The sequence below is a fragment of the Vitis riparia genome, chromosome 19, assembly GCF_004353265.1.
Source record: "Vitis riparia cultivar Riparia Gloire de Montpellier isolate 1030 chromosome 19, EGFV_Vit.rip_1.0, whole genome shotgun sequence".
NCBI classification, from domain to species: Eukaryota; Viridiplantae; Streptophyta; class Magnoliopsida; order Vitales; family Vitaceae; genus Vitis; species Vitis riparia.
The window spans coordinates 76,256-90,330 of NC_048449.1; the positions used below are offsets into that span (position 1 = coordinate 76,256).

General features: G+C 34.7%; 1 protein-coding gene across 3 annotated transcripts; it reads left to right on the plus strand.

Annotated features, from left to right (window-relative positions):
• The first annotated feature begins 1,957 nt into the window (after positions 1-1,957).
• LOC117908621 (mitochondrial inner membrane protease subunit 1-like) lies at positions 1,958-13,192 on the plus strand. Of its 3 annotated transcripts, none has more exons than XM_034822280.1 (5): positions 1,958-2,200; positions 2,301-2,525; positions 8,601-8,711; positions 10,635-10,696; positions 12,690-13,192. In XM_034822280.1, exons 1-4 carry the CDS (start codon positions 1,976-1,978, stop codon positions 10,671-10,673), a joined length of 600 nt encoding a protein of 199 aa, XP_034678171.1. In that variant the 5' UTR covers positions 1,958-1,975; the 3' UTR covers positions 10,674-10,696; positions 12,690-13,192. The 3 variants fall into 3 exon arrangements, with proteins under 3 accessions (XP_034678171.1, XP_034678170.1, XP_034678169.1); XM_034822279.1 differs by lacking the exon at positions 12,690-13,192 and adding an exon at positions 11,916-12,086; XM_034822278.1 differs by lacking the exon at positions 12,690-13,192 and having other exon boundaries at positions 10,635-10,974.
• The last annotated feature ends 883 nt before the right edge of the window (positions 13,193-14,075 follow it).

Genomic DNA, 14,075 nt, shown 5'->3' on the forward strand with positions numbered 1-14,075 from the left:
CCGTCCATATTGGGTTCAATATTGTTGGGTTTGGATCACCCTAGCCTTCAAAGCCCCTCACATTTTCAAAACATGTCCACTCCATTCAGACTTATTAAGAAAAAAATATATTCTCCTGTGTAAAAATAATTATAAAATAAAATTTCTCTAAAAATATTTCAAGTTTTACTCAAGGTGATACCAAAGATAGTCAAAAATAATATTTATATTACTAAAAAATAATACTTAAATAGTCAAATATAATACATTTGATTAATAAAAGCATGAAATACCCATTATTTTTTTTTATAATTAATTAAAATTTATATTATATACTCTTGAATTCCTATTTTATGATTTTTTTTAATTATTTATTTATGTAAGCATATGGAAATATACTTTTCTTGTTATGAGATGCATCGATTCTCATACCATATGTCATCACTCATCCACGAATATTGGGCATTTTGGACCGACAACCTTTAAGCTGTCGGTGGAGTTTGGCAGCAGTGATGGTGGTGGTGTGATGCTTTTGGTTGACAAAATGTGATGCTTGGCTTTACGGCCTGTAGCTGTGAACAAAAATCAAAGCAAAGGATTCATACAGGTAGGAATGGAGGAATCATGTGAAAATCTCTACCATTTCAACCAATTATATGCCAACTGTCGTTCGCCTTTATATGGAGGTTGAAATTTCAAAAGCTTGGTTGACATCCTCTTGTTGGGAAGAAGAAAGCCTGGTGGGAAAGGGACTCTCATTCTGCTCCCAACCAAAAAAACAAAAAACGCATGTTAACTCTTGCCCAATTTTGGTATGGGAGTGTTAAAAGAGTATTTTTCAATGTAAATGCTATCCTAATAAATAAATAAAAAGTGGGGCTAATTTTGACATTAACATGATATAAATACAAATAAATTAACCTAGGTTTACTGAATCAAGTTAAAGTCGTTTAAATAGTTGAACAAAATATTTACCAATATTTTGAAAATCTAGTTTGATAATTTGTTTTGAACCAGTCTATGATTAAGCCGTTCAAGAATCAATGACCCCATCAGTTGAAATGACTACCAAATTGAACAGTTCGATTAGAGAGAAAGGACTCCCTTTTTCTTCAACCCATTTTATTGAAATCGGCCAGCTCTTTCTCCCGGCTTTTTGCTCTTTGAACTCTTTATTTAATAGCCCCTTATTAATAACTTTCTAGTTCAATAATTTATCTGATTGCAATAAACAATGATATTTATTGGTTTTTTTTTTTGCCTTGTTTAAGTAAATATTTCTATATTTTTTAGAATATTTAGTTAAAATTTTCAAAAATTTTCATAATATTACCATTATAATAGAAATAGATATATTTTAGTGTACAAATTAATAATGTAACTTGAGCAGGTAATTTGTCCAACTTAAGATTTATATTAGTATGGATAGGGATTGCATAGGTTATATTGGACTTACGCTAGAAAATGCAGAATTTGAAAATATTAAAATTGGTGTTTCAAGGCAATCCATTGTCATTTATTCATTATTTTGTTAATTATTTTATATATATTAATATTATTTTGTTAAAAATATGAAAAATATAAAACAATGCGGAAAGAGCTTCATCCCTTCTCACTTTTTTAACCACGCTCATCAATAAATTTATAATTTTTTTTTTTTGTTTAATTTTTAAAGCATCTTTGAATATTGAAACTTAGAGATTATAACATATGGTAAATCAATTATTAAAGATATATTTCATGATTTTCGAAACTTATTATAAAATATGGTTTATATTTTATATATTTAAAATAATTATTTTACTTATTAAAAGCCTTCCTTCTAAACTTTTTGTTTGGTAATTTCGAGTTGGATATATTGATATGTGGATTTAGTCGAATTAGCCTTCTAATCTTTCCACCTCATCCAAGTTGTAGCTCACCACCCTCAGCCCGTAGGGGTAGGGCTTGGCTGAATGGGCGGGCGGATGCTGCCTATTGGGCCTAAATTGCCCGGATGATTAACCCCTTGACCCGGGTCGAGGTTCGGTTATCCCAAAATCAGGCCTCCGGGGATGAAATGTCGGCGTTCGGAGGGAAAGGAGAGGAAGACATGGGAGCTCTGAGCAAGCTAAGCCAATGGAAGACGCTAGCAAGAGAAGCAGCCGAACGAACAGCCATTCTCGCCAAGTTCCTCTGCATCCTCCACGTCACCAACACCTACATTTGTACCCCTACTCTCGTCCGCACTCAATCCCCTCCTCCTCCTTCTCCTTCCTCTTTTCTCTTCCAATTCAATACTCCATCCAGCTGCAAACTGAGTTTAATCCCTGTGCTTGCAGGTGTACGGTCCGAGCATGCTCCCGACGTTCAATCTGACGGGTGACGTGCTGTTGGTAGAGAACCTGACGGTGCGGATGGGGAAGGTGCGACCGGGAGACGTAGTTCTGGTTCGATCACCTGAAAACCCTAGAAAGACTGTGAGTAAGCGCATTTTGGGAATGGAAGGTGATAGGGTCACTTTCATGATCGATCCCAAGAACAGTAACAGATGTCAATCCGTCGTGGTATGCACCTTGAATTTCATTTTTTGGTTTTTGCATTTTTATTAAATGATCATGGAGACTTGAACAGTGATTTCCATCGCCAAGAATATCTGCTACTAAATTGTCCAAGAGTTTAAGCCTCGATGGACTATTATGTAATTTGGATCTCACATAAAGCTTTTGGGTGTGTTGGGTTGACACTTGTTTGTGTGGAATCAACTGAGTAGTGAATTTAAGCACAGGCCCATGATTATGACGAAGTTTCAAATGTGAAGGTAAATCTTATTTATGGATTAGCACCTATAGAGGATGAGTAGGTGATTTGAAAAATTTTATCCTCAAGTTTTGTCATCCTCTGATTTTTCTTTCCACATGCAACACGAGCATTAATGAATGCTGCAACACTCCCCCAATAATTAAAATATGCTAGTCACATGCAAATAAATTCAACAATCTCCCAATATAATAGCGATTCCATCTAGTTTTCATTCTCAATCACACAACGTACTCTAATGCAAATTTTACTATTTCAATACTCCCCCAGTGATAGCAAATTAATCAATAATCACAGTTATGATATTCAGTTAGAATAAAATGAAATTGAGATAGTATAGAGAGGGATGAAAGTCAAATATCTGAAGAAATAAAAACCATGGGCCCCCAATGATTACAAAATCCAATATAATAAAAGACAATGAGTATGAGATTTTACTAGGGGTGCAATTTGGGCAGACAGGCTTAACCCAACCTGGCATTTGGGCGAGTTTGGGCGATCATTTTTAATACTAGGGTTGGGCTTGTGTTGAGTTTTTTCAACCCGAGCTCAATTTAGATTGGGCTAGGATAATGTTCAGACAACCTGAGCCTAGAACAAATTTGAAGCTCGAGAACACTCTCAAGATTGCTCTCTCTTCTTAAACCCTAATTTGGAAAAAGAATGGCTTAATTCGTAGAGTATAATTCCATCTAATGATCCCAATCATTTCAGAAAAATGTAAAATTTGTATGTTGTGATCGAAGCTTGATTGATCCATTAATTAGTTAGAAACTTTCTGGATAATCGTTGATTTTAAAGTTTGCACCCATCCACAATTTTGCACTGATCCTTTTATTTTCTCACAACCTCTAGCCACTTTCAAGAGCATTGATCTTCAACATGATAAGAGTCTAAACGAAGATTTGAAGTATTTGAACTAGGAGTTCACAATGGAATTTTGATCTAGAATTGCCAACACAGACATTCACAAAATGAATGATGCCCAAATGGTTTGTGTATAGTGTTTTAAGGAAAAATTAGGTAGATGTCCCTGATTGTGCAATGGATTACATGTTATGTCAATGAGTATATCAGATAAGCAAATTGGAGAAGTTGTTTGCAGCACAAATCATTTTTTGTTTTCTTTGCTGAAATGCTTGGCTGGTTTTTCTTTTTTCAAACTTAATGACATGTGACGAAAATTTTGCAAAATTGGGTCCATTAATGCAGTTGAAGAGGCAAATTGGGAAGCTCAATACTCGAATAGCATTCCTCCTTTAGGAGAAGGCTATGTGGATAACCGTTGTCATGGGTTCTGGTTATAGACAAAGTGCTAGCCATATTATTGGTTGAGAAGGAACCCATATGTGGAACAACCTTCTAAGTTTGAAGTCCAAACTCATTTGAAAATGGTTTATTTGTGCCTCTCTAAATTTCCTTTTTCCTTTTTTCTCTTCAATCTCACTTAATCAGATGTGCTAACTTTAATCAGAGGTGTAGTTAGGCAGTTATGTTTTGGGAGCTCAAATTTTACTGTTGAAATGGATTTGTGTTCCTCAATAATATGAGGTTGTGTGAATTGAAACATGTGCCACAATTATGGGAAATCAAGAAGATAGCTTATAGCAACGTTATAATGTCAATTTTTATAGTTTTTCATCATTTTAGATGTTCGCTACTTCTAATCCAGGAGCTTGTAGCTGTTCTTTATCACACTCAAATCATTGTTGAACTTTCAACATCCAATTTGTATTTATTTATTTTATTTTTTGATAGGCAACAAGAATTTTATTGTAAAAAGTGCTCAACAAAAGGAGCCATACCCATGTTATACAATGAGGGTGCCTAAGGCACCAACAACACCTTCCCCTTTACCTAAACGGTCTGAGAGATCCATAGATTACATAAACGAGCACATTCATCCACAAATCTGGTACTAGGATTCGTTGGATTGTTGAGAGATAATTCTGGTTTGTGGCTAGTGTATGCTATTCAGTACATCTTAAAGGCCTTCTGACTGTGAAGTTTTAACAACTACAATACTTTGATGCTGATCCATAATAGTTGCCTGAACTTCCAAATATCATTACTATAGGAAAAGACAAGCTCTTATTTTTTAACTTGCAAACTTTCAATTATGATCCATGATAGTTGCATAAACTTTCAAATATCAATGCTGGTAGCAACTCTTGTCTAATCAAGGTGCCATTATTTTTTATTTTAATTTTTTTTTTGATAGGTAATCAGAAACATTTTATAAAAAAGAAAGGTAAAAAAAAAAGCGTTTTAAAGTACATAGGACATATACAAAGAAACACCTCAAAACAACACAAAAACAAAGAGGAACACCATCAGCAACCCCCTTAGCCCAAACCCAACCACTCACAAAGTCTACAAAGGATAGAGGACTAGGAACTATGTACAACTTACACCAAGCCCCAAGATTACAAAAGAAGGAGAATTTCAACCCTTGAATTGACCGCCCCTTATTGTCAAACGCCCTACTATTTCTTTCTTTTCAAACAGTCCAAAAAAGGCATAAAGGAGCAATCCACCACGCTTTTTTCCTTTTCTTACCCACGAAAAAACCATGTCACCCAAACAAAGCCTCTCTAACCAAGGAGTGGAGCACCCATGACATACCAAAAAGAGAGAACAGAAGATACTATAAAACTCTTATTCTATTACAATGAAGGAGAATGTGATCAACGGGTTCTTCCTCCTTGAGGCATGGGAAGCATCTATTCGCCAAAGACCACTCTCTCCTCTGAATGTGATTTAAAGTTAGAACCTTCCTCCAAGTAGCCTCCCAAACAAATAAGACCATCCTCAGTGACACCCACGGATTTCAAATCACACTTGTTGGGAAAACGCCCTGCCTTACTAGTTCCAACACCTTGTACAAGGTCTTGACAGAGAAAGCTTCATTCTTAGACGTGGTCCACAAAATTTCACCATCCCTATCCCTAGACACCATCCTCCCATGCAGTCTCAAAAGGATGCGCTCCATGGTTTTCATCTCCTAATCGTTGATTTGCTTAGTGAAGTGAGGGGCCCAACATCCTTCCTCAAATGAATGATTCCAAACCTCCTCCACCCATGCCTCTTTGGAGGAAGCTACAACAAATAAGGAAGGAAAAGAGATGCACAAAGGCTCATCACCACACCACTTGTCCTTCCAAAACCTCACCCTCCTACCATTTCCCCACCAAAAAGACAACATTGTAGCTTAACAAGTCTCCCTCATTCTTGATGACTTTCCATAACCCTACCCTGTATGCTTCCCTCACTTCACGGGAGTGCCACCCTCTTTCCTCCTCCTCATATTTTCCGCTGATAACTTGCCTTTAAAAGGCCCCCTTCTCCTTAGCAAAACACCAATTCCATTTGCATAGAAGAGATCTATTGAGCAGTAAGAGATTCCTAACCCCCGATCCACCTTTACTTTTGTCTAAGCAAACAATAAACCAACTAACCAAGTGAAGTTTCCTCTCAAGGGCCCCTCATTCCTTAAGAAAGTCTCTTTGAATTTGCTTCAATCTCAACCCAACCGATCTTGGCATGCAAAATAAGGACATAAAATAAATAGGAAAGCTAGACAAAGTGCTACAAATTAGGGTAAGTTTCCCTCCCTTAGAAATATACTGTCTTTTCCAAAGAGTCAGTTTTTTCCAAAACCTCTTATCCACACCGTCCCAAACTGCTATAGACTTAGAAGGAACACCCAAAGGGAGGCCTAAATAAGTGGATGGGAGTGCCCCAACCTTGCATCCAAACTTGTGAGCCAACTCCCTTATATTCTCCACCCTTCTCACTAGCATTAGCTTGTTTTTTTCCAAATTAACTCTCAACCCTAATATGATCTCAAATTGCATAAGCACCCAAATCAAGTAAGTCAATTGGTCTAAGGAAGGCTCATAGAACACTAACATATTATTAGCAAACAGTAAATGAGAAATATCCACCCCCCCTCGTCCCCTTCCTCTCACCTACCACCTCGGTGGAAAACCACCAACCTTGGCCCTTTTTAGCAAGCAACTGTGGGCCTCCATGACAATCATAAACAGATAAGAAGAAAGAGGTTCCCCTTGTTTTGACCCCTTAGAGCTCTGAATAAAGCTTGAAGAAGAACCATTAACAAGACAAAGAAGCTTACGGTAGAAATGCACCACTTGATCCACTTGATCCACCTATCACCAAAACCCATCTTTCTTAGCAACATGAGTAAGAAGCTCCAATTGACATGATTAGACGCTTTCTCTATATCAAGTTTGCAAATTATCTTACATTTCAAAAGCGAATCAATGGCCTCATTAGCTATCAAAGAAGCATCTAGAATTTGCCTCCCCTACACAAGCATTTTGAGATTAGGATATTACCTTACCCACCACCTTCTTGAGTCTATTGGCTAACACTTAACTAACAACTTGTCAAGGCTACTCACTGAGCTTATGGGCTTAAAGTCCCTAAAATCTTCAGCAGCCGCGCCCGCGCCCGCGCCCGCGCCACCCCCCCCTTCTTAGGAATCAACACCAAAAAAGTAGCATGCATTCAAACTCTTTACGAATCTTCCACAAGGTGCCATTATGCTTGTAATAACTTTTTCCCCCTTACAATGGCTGCACTCTGGCCCATGTTACCCCTTATATAAGTTGAATGAAGGATTTGCAGTAGGATGAGAATCCATATGTTATGAACCAAACAAATTATCAAAACCCTGAAGATTGATGATTCATGTCAAATCAAGCCCTTTTTAGCTTTTTGGGATTGTGATTTGTGACAAATGCATCTTATCTAGGAAGCATGTCTCCAACTGGGAAGCAGTGTGGGGTAGGACCTCAACTATAGACTTGTTAATGATGAGGAGGTGGACGATGGTTAATGGATGTAGTCTTTGCAAAGAATCTGAAGAGTCTGCTGACCACATTTAGATTCATTGTGCGAGGACAAAGGTGCTATGGTCATTTCTTTTAATCAATTTTTGGTCAGTAAGGAATCTGCTCCTCAAGTGGAAGTTCAAGGGATTGGCTAAGAAGAGTTGCCATGTTTGGCAAATGGCGTCCCTATGCTTGTTCTGGTGTATATGGAAAGAGCGAAACTACAAAATCTTTAATGGAGAAGAGCTTGCAGATCAGAGGTTGAAGGAGTGCTTCATTAAATCCCCCTTTGATTGGTTCAAAGTTTCATTAGAAATGGAAAATATCTGGATTATGGCCTTCATAGATAGTCTTAGTTGCAGATAGTTTGGTTTTGCGGCTGTTTTTTCTGTAAATGCCTACTAGTATTTTCTGTTTTGATTTTTGTGCATACTTCCTATATATATAGGGTACTCCCCATTTCTTTGCTGCTCTTTTAATAGATTTCTCTGTTTTCTTTTCAACAAAACAAAACAGGAAAAAAAAAGAAAACTGGGGAATTTTTTGGTGGTAATGTTTAAAATGTTGAAAGTGCTTCAGAGAAACTTGGCAAGTGTTAAATGATATGACTAGCAAAGCACATTTTCTGTAATAGTTCTTATATGTGTTTTTAACCAATGTTTGTGGATCTTCCAACTGATCAAAGTGCAATAACTACTCTAGTACTACCTACTTTTTAAGACAGCAATAAGCAATCCAGCCACAGAAAAAAATTTCCTACAATGCCGACTTTTATTTAAATAAGAATTAAGAAGACAATAACCTTTTAAAGCACTTCTCTAACATTGTATATATTATTCTTTATATTTTAGAAGAATAACAATTATCATGCTTTCTGTTTATGTTACATTTTGAACATTTAGATCATTATAAGCTTTTTGATTCTAAAATGATTTATTCTTGTTTTTGACTCTGGATGAATAGATTCCAAAGGGGCATGTCTGGATTCAGGGGGATAATATTTATGCTTCTCATGATTCACGGAATTTTGGGCCTGTTCCCTACGGCCTTATTCAAGGCAAAGTTTTCTTCAGGGTAAGTATCTTTTCTTTGAAAATGTGGCTGTTATAGTTTTTAATTGGAAGTAGTTACTGCTCACCATTTTAATACAGATTTATCCTTAACATGATGAAAGTTGCAAGTGTTATGCAGTTAGTCCTCTCTGCTTATTGGGTTCAATAGGAATATAGGATGATAGAGGCCCTAGTCCTAAATCTAAAGTTAATTTACACATTAGGTCTTTGAATTTCTTGATTTTTTACTTTCTTTTAAATTCATTGCCAGCCCTTTCATGAACATCAGTGAAAGTTCATAATATGTATAAAACAAGAGACTCTTGTTAGTTTAGAAGCTGGAATGAAATCAAATGAATGGAATAGGTTTGTTTTGGGTTTTAAGAATTAATTATAATATATAATTTTGTTAAGGGTAGTGAAGATGAATCTCACCTATGGATAACACCGCGAGGGGGGTGAATATGTGTTTTAAAAACAATTTGAGATAGTACCCACAAATGCTACACACTCCCCTGATTTTTCAATTGTTTTCTCTTTCTCATTCAATCCTTCGAATAAGCAAGCAAAGCACACAAGCAATATGGATGCACCAACACTCCCAACAAAATAATCAATGCAATTTACATGCAAATGGGTCAACATTCTCTAACCAAGATATATATAAAACATTTCATCAACTCAAATTCACATTTTCACATGTCCATTAACATCAAAACCAAAATAAAAATATTTCATCGTCTTTTAAAGCTTAAATGATCCAATTTCAGCTCATAACCTCAATCTCTCAACAAAATAAATCAATGGAGATTTCATAAGCCAATAAAAAATTAATCAAAAGATGAGATAGAATAGAGAGACAATGACACCAATATTTTAACAAGGAAAACCTCTGAAGAGATAAAAAACCATGGGCCTCAAGCGATCAAATAATCCACTATGAAGAAAATTAACTGAGTACAAGGATTTACCTAGCCCAAGCCTTTAATCCTCTCTCAGACCACTTGATAGAACCTTCAAACTTCAACTACTCACTTTTTTTCTTTTGGAGCACACTTGAAATCCACATCAAGCTTGATCTCGACCTGTTCTTGAATCCACACAAGAACAAATTTTGGTTTTACCCCAAAAATGTTGAATATGAGAGTAAGGATGAAGAACACACTGAATCAACTCATTTTGAAAGAAATTTTCTCACTCAAAAAATGATTTTCAACTCAAAACCCATAAAATTTTCTTTCAAACCAAACACCCCTAAAATAGATAAGAAACTTGAAGCTTAAAGAGGGTTTTCTCAGTTCTAACAGCCGCCTCTACTCATCTAGAAAGAAGACTTAAATATTAGGGTTTTAAAACCCATCAAACAGTTGAGATTTGTTTGAAAAAGCTGAAGACATGCAGATGTGATTGAAGCCTGATCGATCAGACAAGAAAAAAAAGAATTGGGTACAACAAAAACTATTACTCTTAAGTTCAATCAATTAGAAATCGATCCAAATGATTTAAACACTATGTTTTACACTCCTTAAGCAGTCACGCCATGTTTCAATAAAATGATAAGAGTTTAAACATGGTTGATCAATGTTTGCCATCATTCAACCCCTCAAAAGCACTTACCATTTCCTCTAACCATCTTTAAACACGAACAATTTGGAAAAGGAAAGTGTCCAAGAGAGGATTTAAAAAGTATGAGCTAAGAAACACAATGGGAATTTTGACCCAGAATTGCCAATACACAAATGCGGTTATTATTGAACCACGACTTTAAGATCTAGGTTATTGATACTATTTCATGCAGTTATCAACTGCAAACTGCAACTCACAAAATTTCCCCTTTCATCAGTATTTGCTTGGCATGTTACTCATCTGGAATCTACTATAGATTTTTCATTGTTGGCTCTAAGTTCTTTGTAAATCGTGATCAAAGTTGTCCTTTTGCTTGTAGGTATGGCCACTTAACGGCTTTGGATCATTGAGGCAATGAGAATGGTGAAGATTTAGTTTAAGGTATATAATTGGTACTTTTGAACCATTTTTTCCCCTAAATCTAACCATTGTACAATGTATGTTTTTTTTTTTTTTTATCCATTATAGTGTGATGCATTTATCCTGTATAGAATGCTTACAGAAAAAGCATGCTAGATTTATTCATAAAAATGTTTGTGCTTTGTGGATTTGATTATGAGCTTTTGTAATTTTTTTGTAACTGTTCCTCGTTTGCTTCATCCCCTCAAGATTGAAGTGTCACTGGGTGAGACTTTTATAAGAAGCTCTTTGATCCAGCATACCTTTCCACCACTTTTATGAGATCTTTAATCTCCCTCATAAGGTAGGGCATAATGCCAAGCTCATCCTCCCCTGCTTCACATAGAAAACAATTTACAACTGAGTCTCCCTCTGCTGCATAACCTCTATTCTCCATGCTAATCAGAATAATGGGCTTAATCTTAGAACTGACACGTATTGATATTCTACAAAGGGCTTGAAACAATAAAGGCTATGTGGGTTTATGGTCATTAGTTATTTTACCAACTTTTTTATGTGTTTGCTTTTTTGGGTGCATAGATTTTTCTTTTTCATTCATGACATTTTTTACCATTTTTAAAAGTTTTGTTTTTGAAAATTTTGTTATATTAGTGCATGGTGGTTTGCATGCCATGATGTGGAGGATTTCCCCATCCTCCACTTCTAAATCGTCACAAAACTTGCATGTGAATATTTCAATGTCAATGTGTTCCACTTAAGTTGTCTTATCCTGTTAAGCAGGGTACAAACCAATTATAGCAGATGTTGAAATTCAATATATCTAGGATTATCTATGGGTAAAGCTTGCTTGAATATCAAAGATTGCACATAAAACCCCGGATATCAACCTTCATAGACTAGTGTATTGAGAATGTTTGAAGAAATGGACATCAACTGTCTCATTCCTTTAATTTTTCCAATTTTACCATCTTCTTCTCTTTTTCTTCCCTGAACTCCTACTACAGTGATTAAAAAATTAGGGCCATTTTTATCTTGACTGAAGTGTAAACAACAAGTGGAGGAAAAAAATAAAAAATTAGAGGGCGGTGATCAGTAATCTTAAAGCTTATAACCTTAGATCCTTGCATTGGCTTGACTATCTATGCCTCAACATTGTTTTTAGTTGCTCTCGGAACCCAAGCTAATTGTGTCTTAGAACAAAACAAAAAAAGTTTCCAAAGCTGGTTGTTTGATTTTGTAGAAGGGATGTCTTCCATCAGCTTGCAGTAGTCTTCAAGCTCAGTGGATAATGGTATGGCTGAATGAAGCCTTTGGTGGGATGTTATAATTAAAGTAGGGTTGTAATGGTAAAAGAACTTTCATTTCAATTATCTTCCATGTCAAACATGATGATGAAAACGAATTCCAATCCTGTTTGTCTCGTGTATTTGGCCCCAAAGTTGAATATAACCATAATACTCGATTGTGACTTTCTGTTAAAGAAAAAAAAAGAAAGGGAGAATATAAGGCTGTAAGATTGGGGAAGTGCTGTTACCTACCATTTCTCTCTCAACACTCATCAATAGGCTATAACTTGGACGGGTTTGGTAGATTAAAAGGTTATCCAACAACAAACCTATATATCAATATGTTCAAACTCATGCCAAACTTAACCCAAGGTCGGATTGAGAATTTTTAATTCACACCAAAACCATGGTCATTTTAGAGTGACTAAAATATGTCATGTTGCAAACAACATGTGAAAAGCTAAATCTATCAATGTGATAAAATATAATATTAACTACTAATTTAACATAAATAGATGTACATAAACTTAAATTTTTATTATCAAATGTATTTTAATAATTAAAAAATGATCAAAAGTGAGAAAAGTTTGATTTATTTCTTATCCTTTTTATGTTCTTAATATTTGAATAAAAAAATATATAATATAATTGAAAATAAATAATAATGTTTGAGTTTGGGCTTGGTTGAATTGCCTGTGACTTTAACCTATGTTAATCAATATTTTCAGGTTGGTGTTTCCCTAACCATGTCCAAAATTAACATGTTGAAACAGACCAACTTGGAGGTTGGATGGATTGGATTTACCCAAATTGCTACCTTACCTATCTTTGGTCCGGCCTTACTAAACAATGTAGATGGGGAGTCAAAAAGTAAAAGGTACCCATGTTTAACATTATATCAGGGAAAAAAAAAAACCTGCAAGAACTTTCTTTTATTTCTGATCTAAATTGCGGAGAATACAAGAAAGCTACATATCATGAGCATGGTGATGGTTTGTAACCTGTAACTAACTTGTAACAAGTTTCCAGGTCAGATATAAGCTTATTATAACAATTTAACAAGAAAAACAGAAACAAAAGCAATCAGCTTAATACATTATATAAAATTTCAAATACTAATAGTGGGGCTCATCCTGGACCTAGTTTGACATTTGAGTAGGTCTGAGTAATTAATTTTCAAGATCAGATTCTGTTTGGATTGAAAGTTTTCTATCAGTCTGTATTTGGGGTAAGGTTTTTGTAAAAATAGATGCCTTGAAATAAACAGCTGTAGTGCCCTCTTTGCTAATATATAGTGTTTTGCTTTTCCAATAAAAAATGGTAATTATTTTTCATTTTACTATTTTTAGTTGAAATAAGAAAAATAATTATATTTTAAAATTTTGTTTTTATTGGAATACATCTCACCAGACTTTCTAGTCTGGATTAAATAATTAAATGGTTTTTAAGTTTGGATTGAACAAGATATGGATTTGCATTTCCACAAAAGATGAAACTGGGCTCATTGGTGCTTTGCCATTTTATCTTTTATGGATTGGTGTATTTTTCATATTTTGGGTGCTTTTATTTGCAAATCAAGCTATTTTAGTCATGGAGTGAAACTTACTTTCGGATGTGTTTGCTTGGCAAAGAAAGTAGGGAGAGAAAAATACAAGGACATAAATAACGTAAAAAAAAAAATTATAATTTTTTATTTGATGGTTTATGAAAAAAATGGAAAAGAACTATATAGTTAAATAAGATTTTTTTTTTCCTAACTATTCTAAAAAAATGACAATTTTTTTTTACAATATATATATATATATATTTTTTTCTTTTCATTTGTTTTTATTTTTAATGTTATTATTACATAATTATGGATAATATAACTAGTTCATCATATCAACCTCTGAATTAATCAAAAACATTATATACATAATTATACGGCATAGACAATTATTCATTTTTTAATCTTTTATTAGTTTTTAAATGGTACTTCTTTAAAAAGAATACTCTCAAAGTTTCAAATAAAAATTTTATAAGAAGATTAAAAGTATTTTACAATATTTTAAAATATACTTCTTATAAAAATGGGATATTTGACAAAGTTTTTAAAAAATCCAAAAAATTATCTA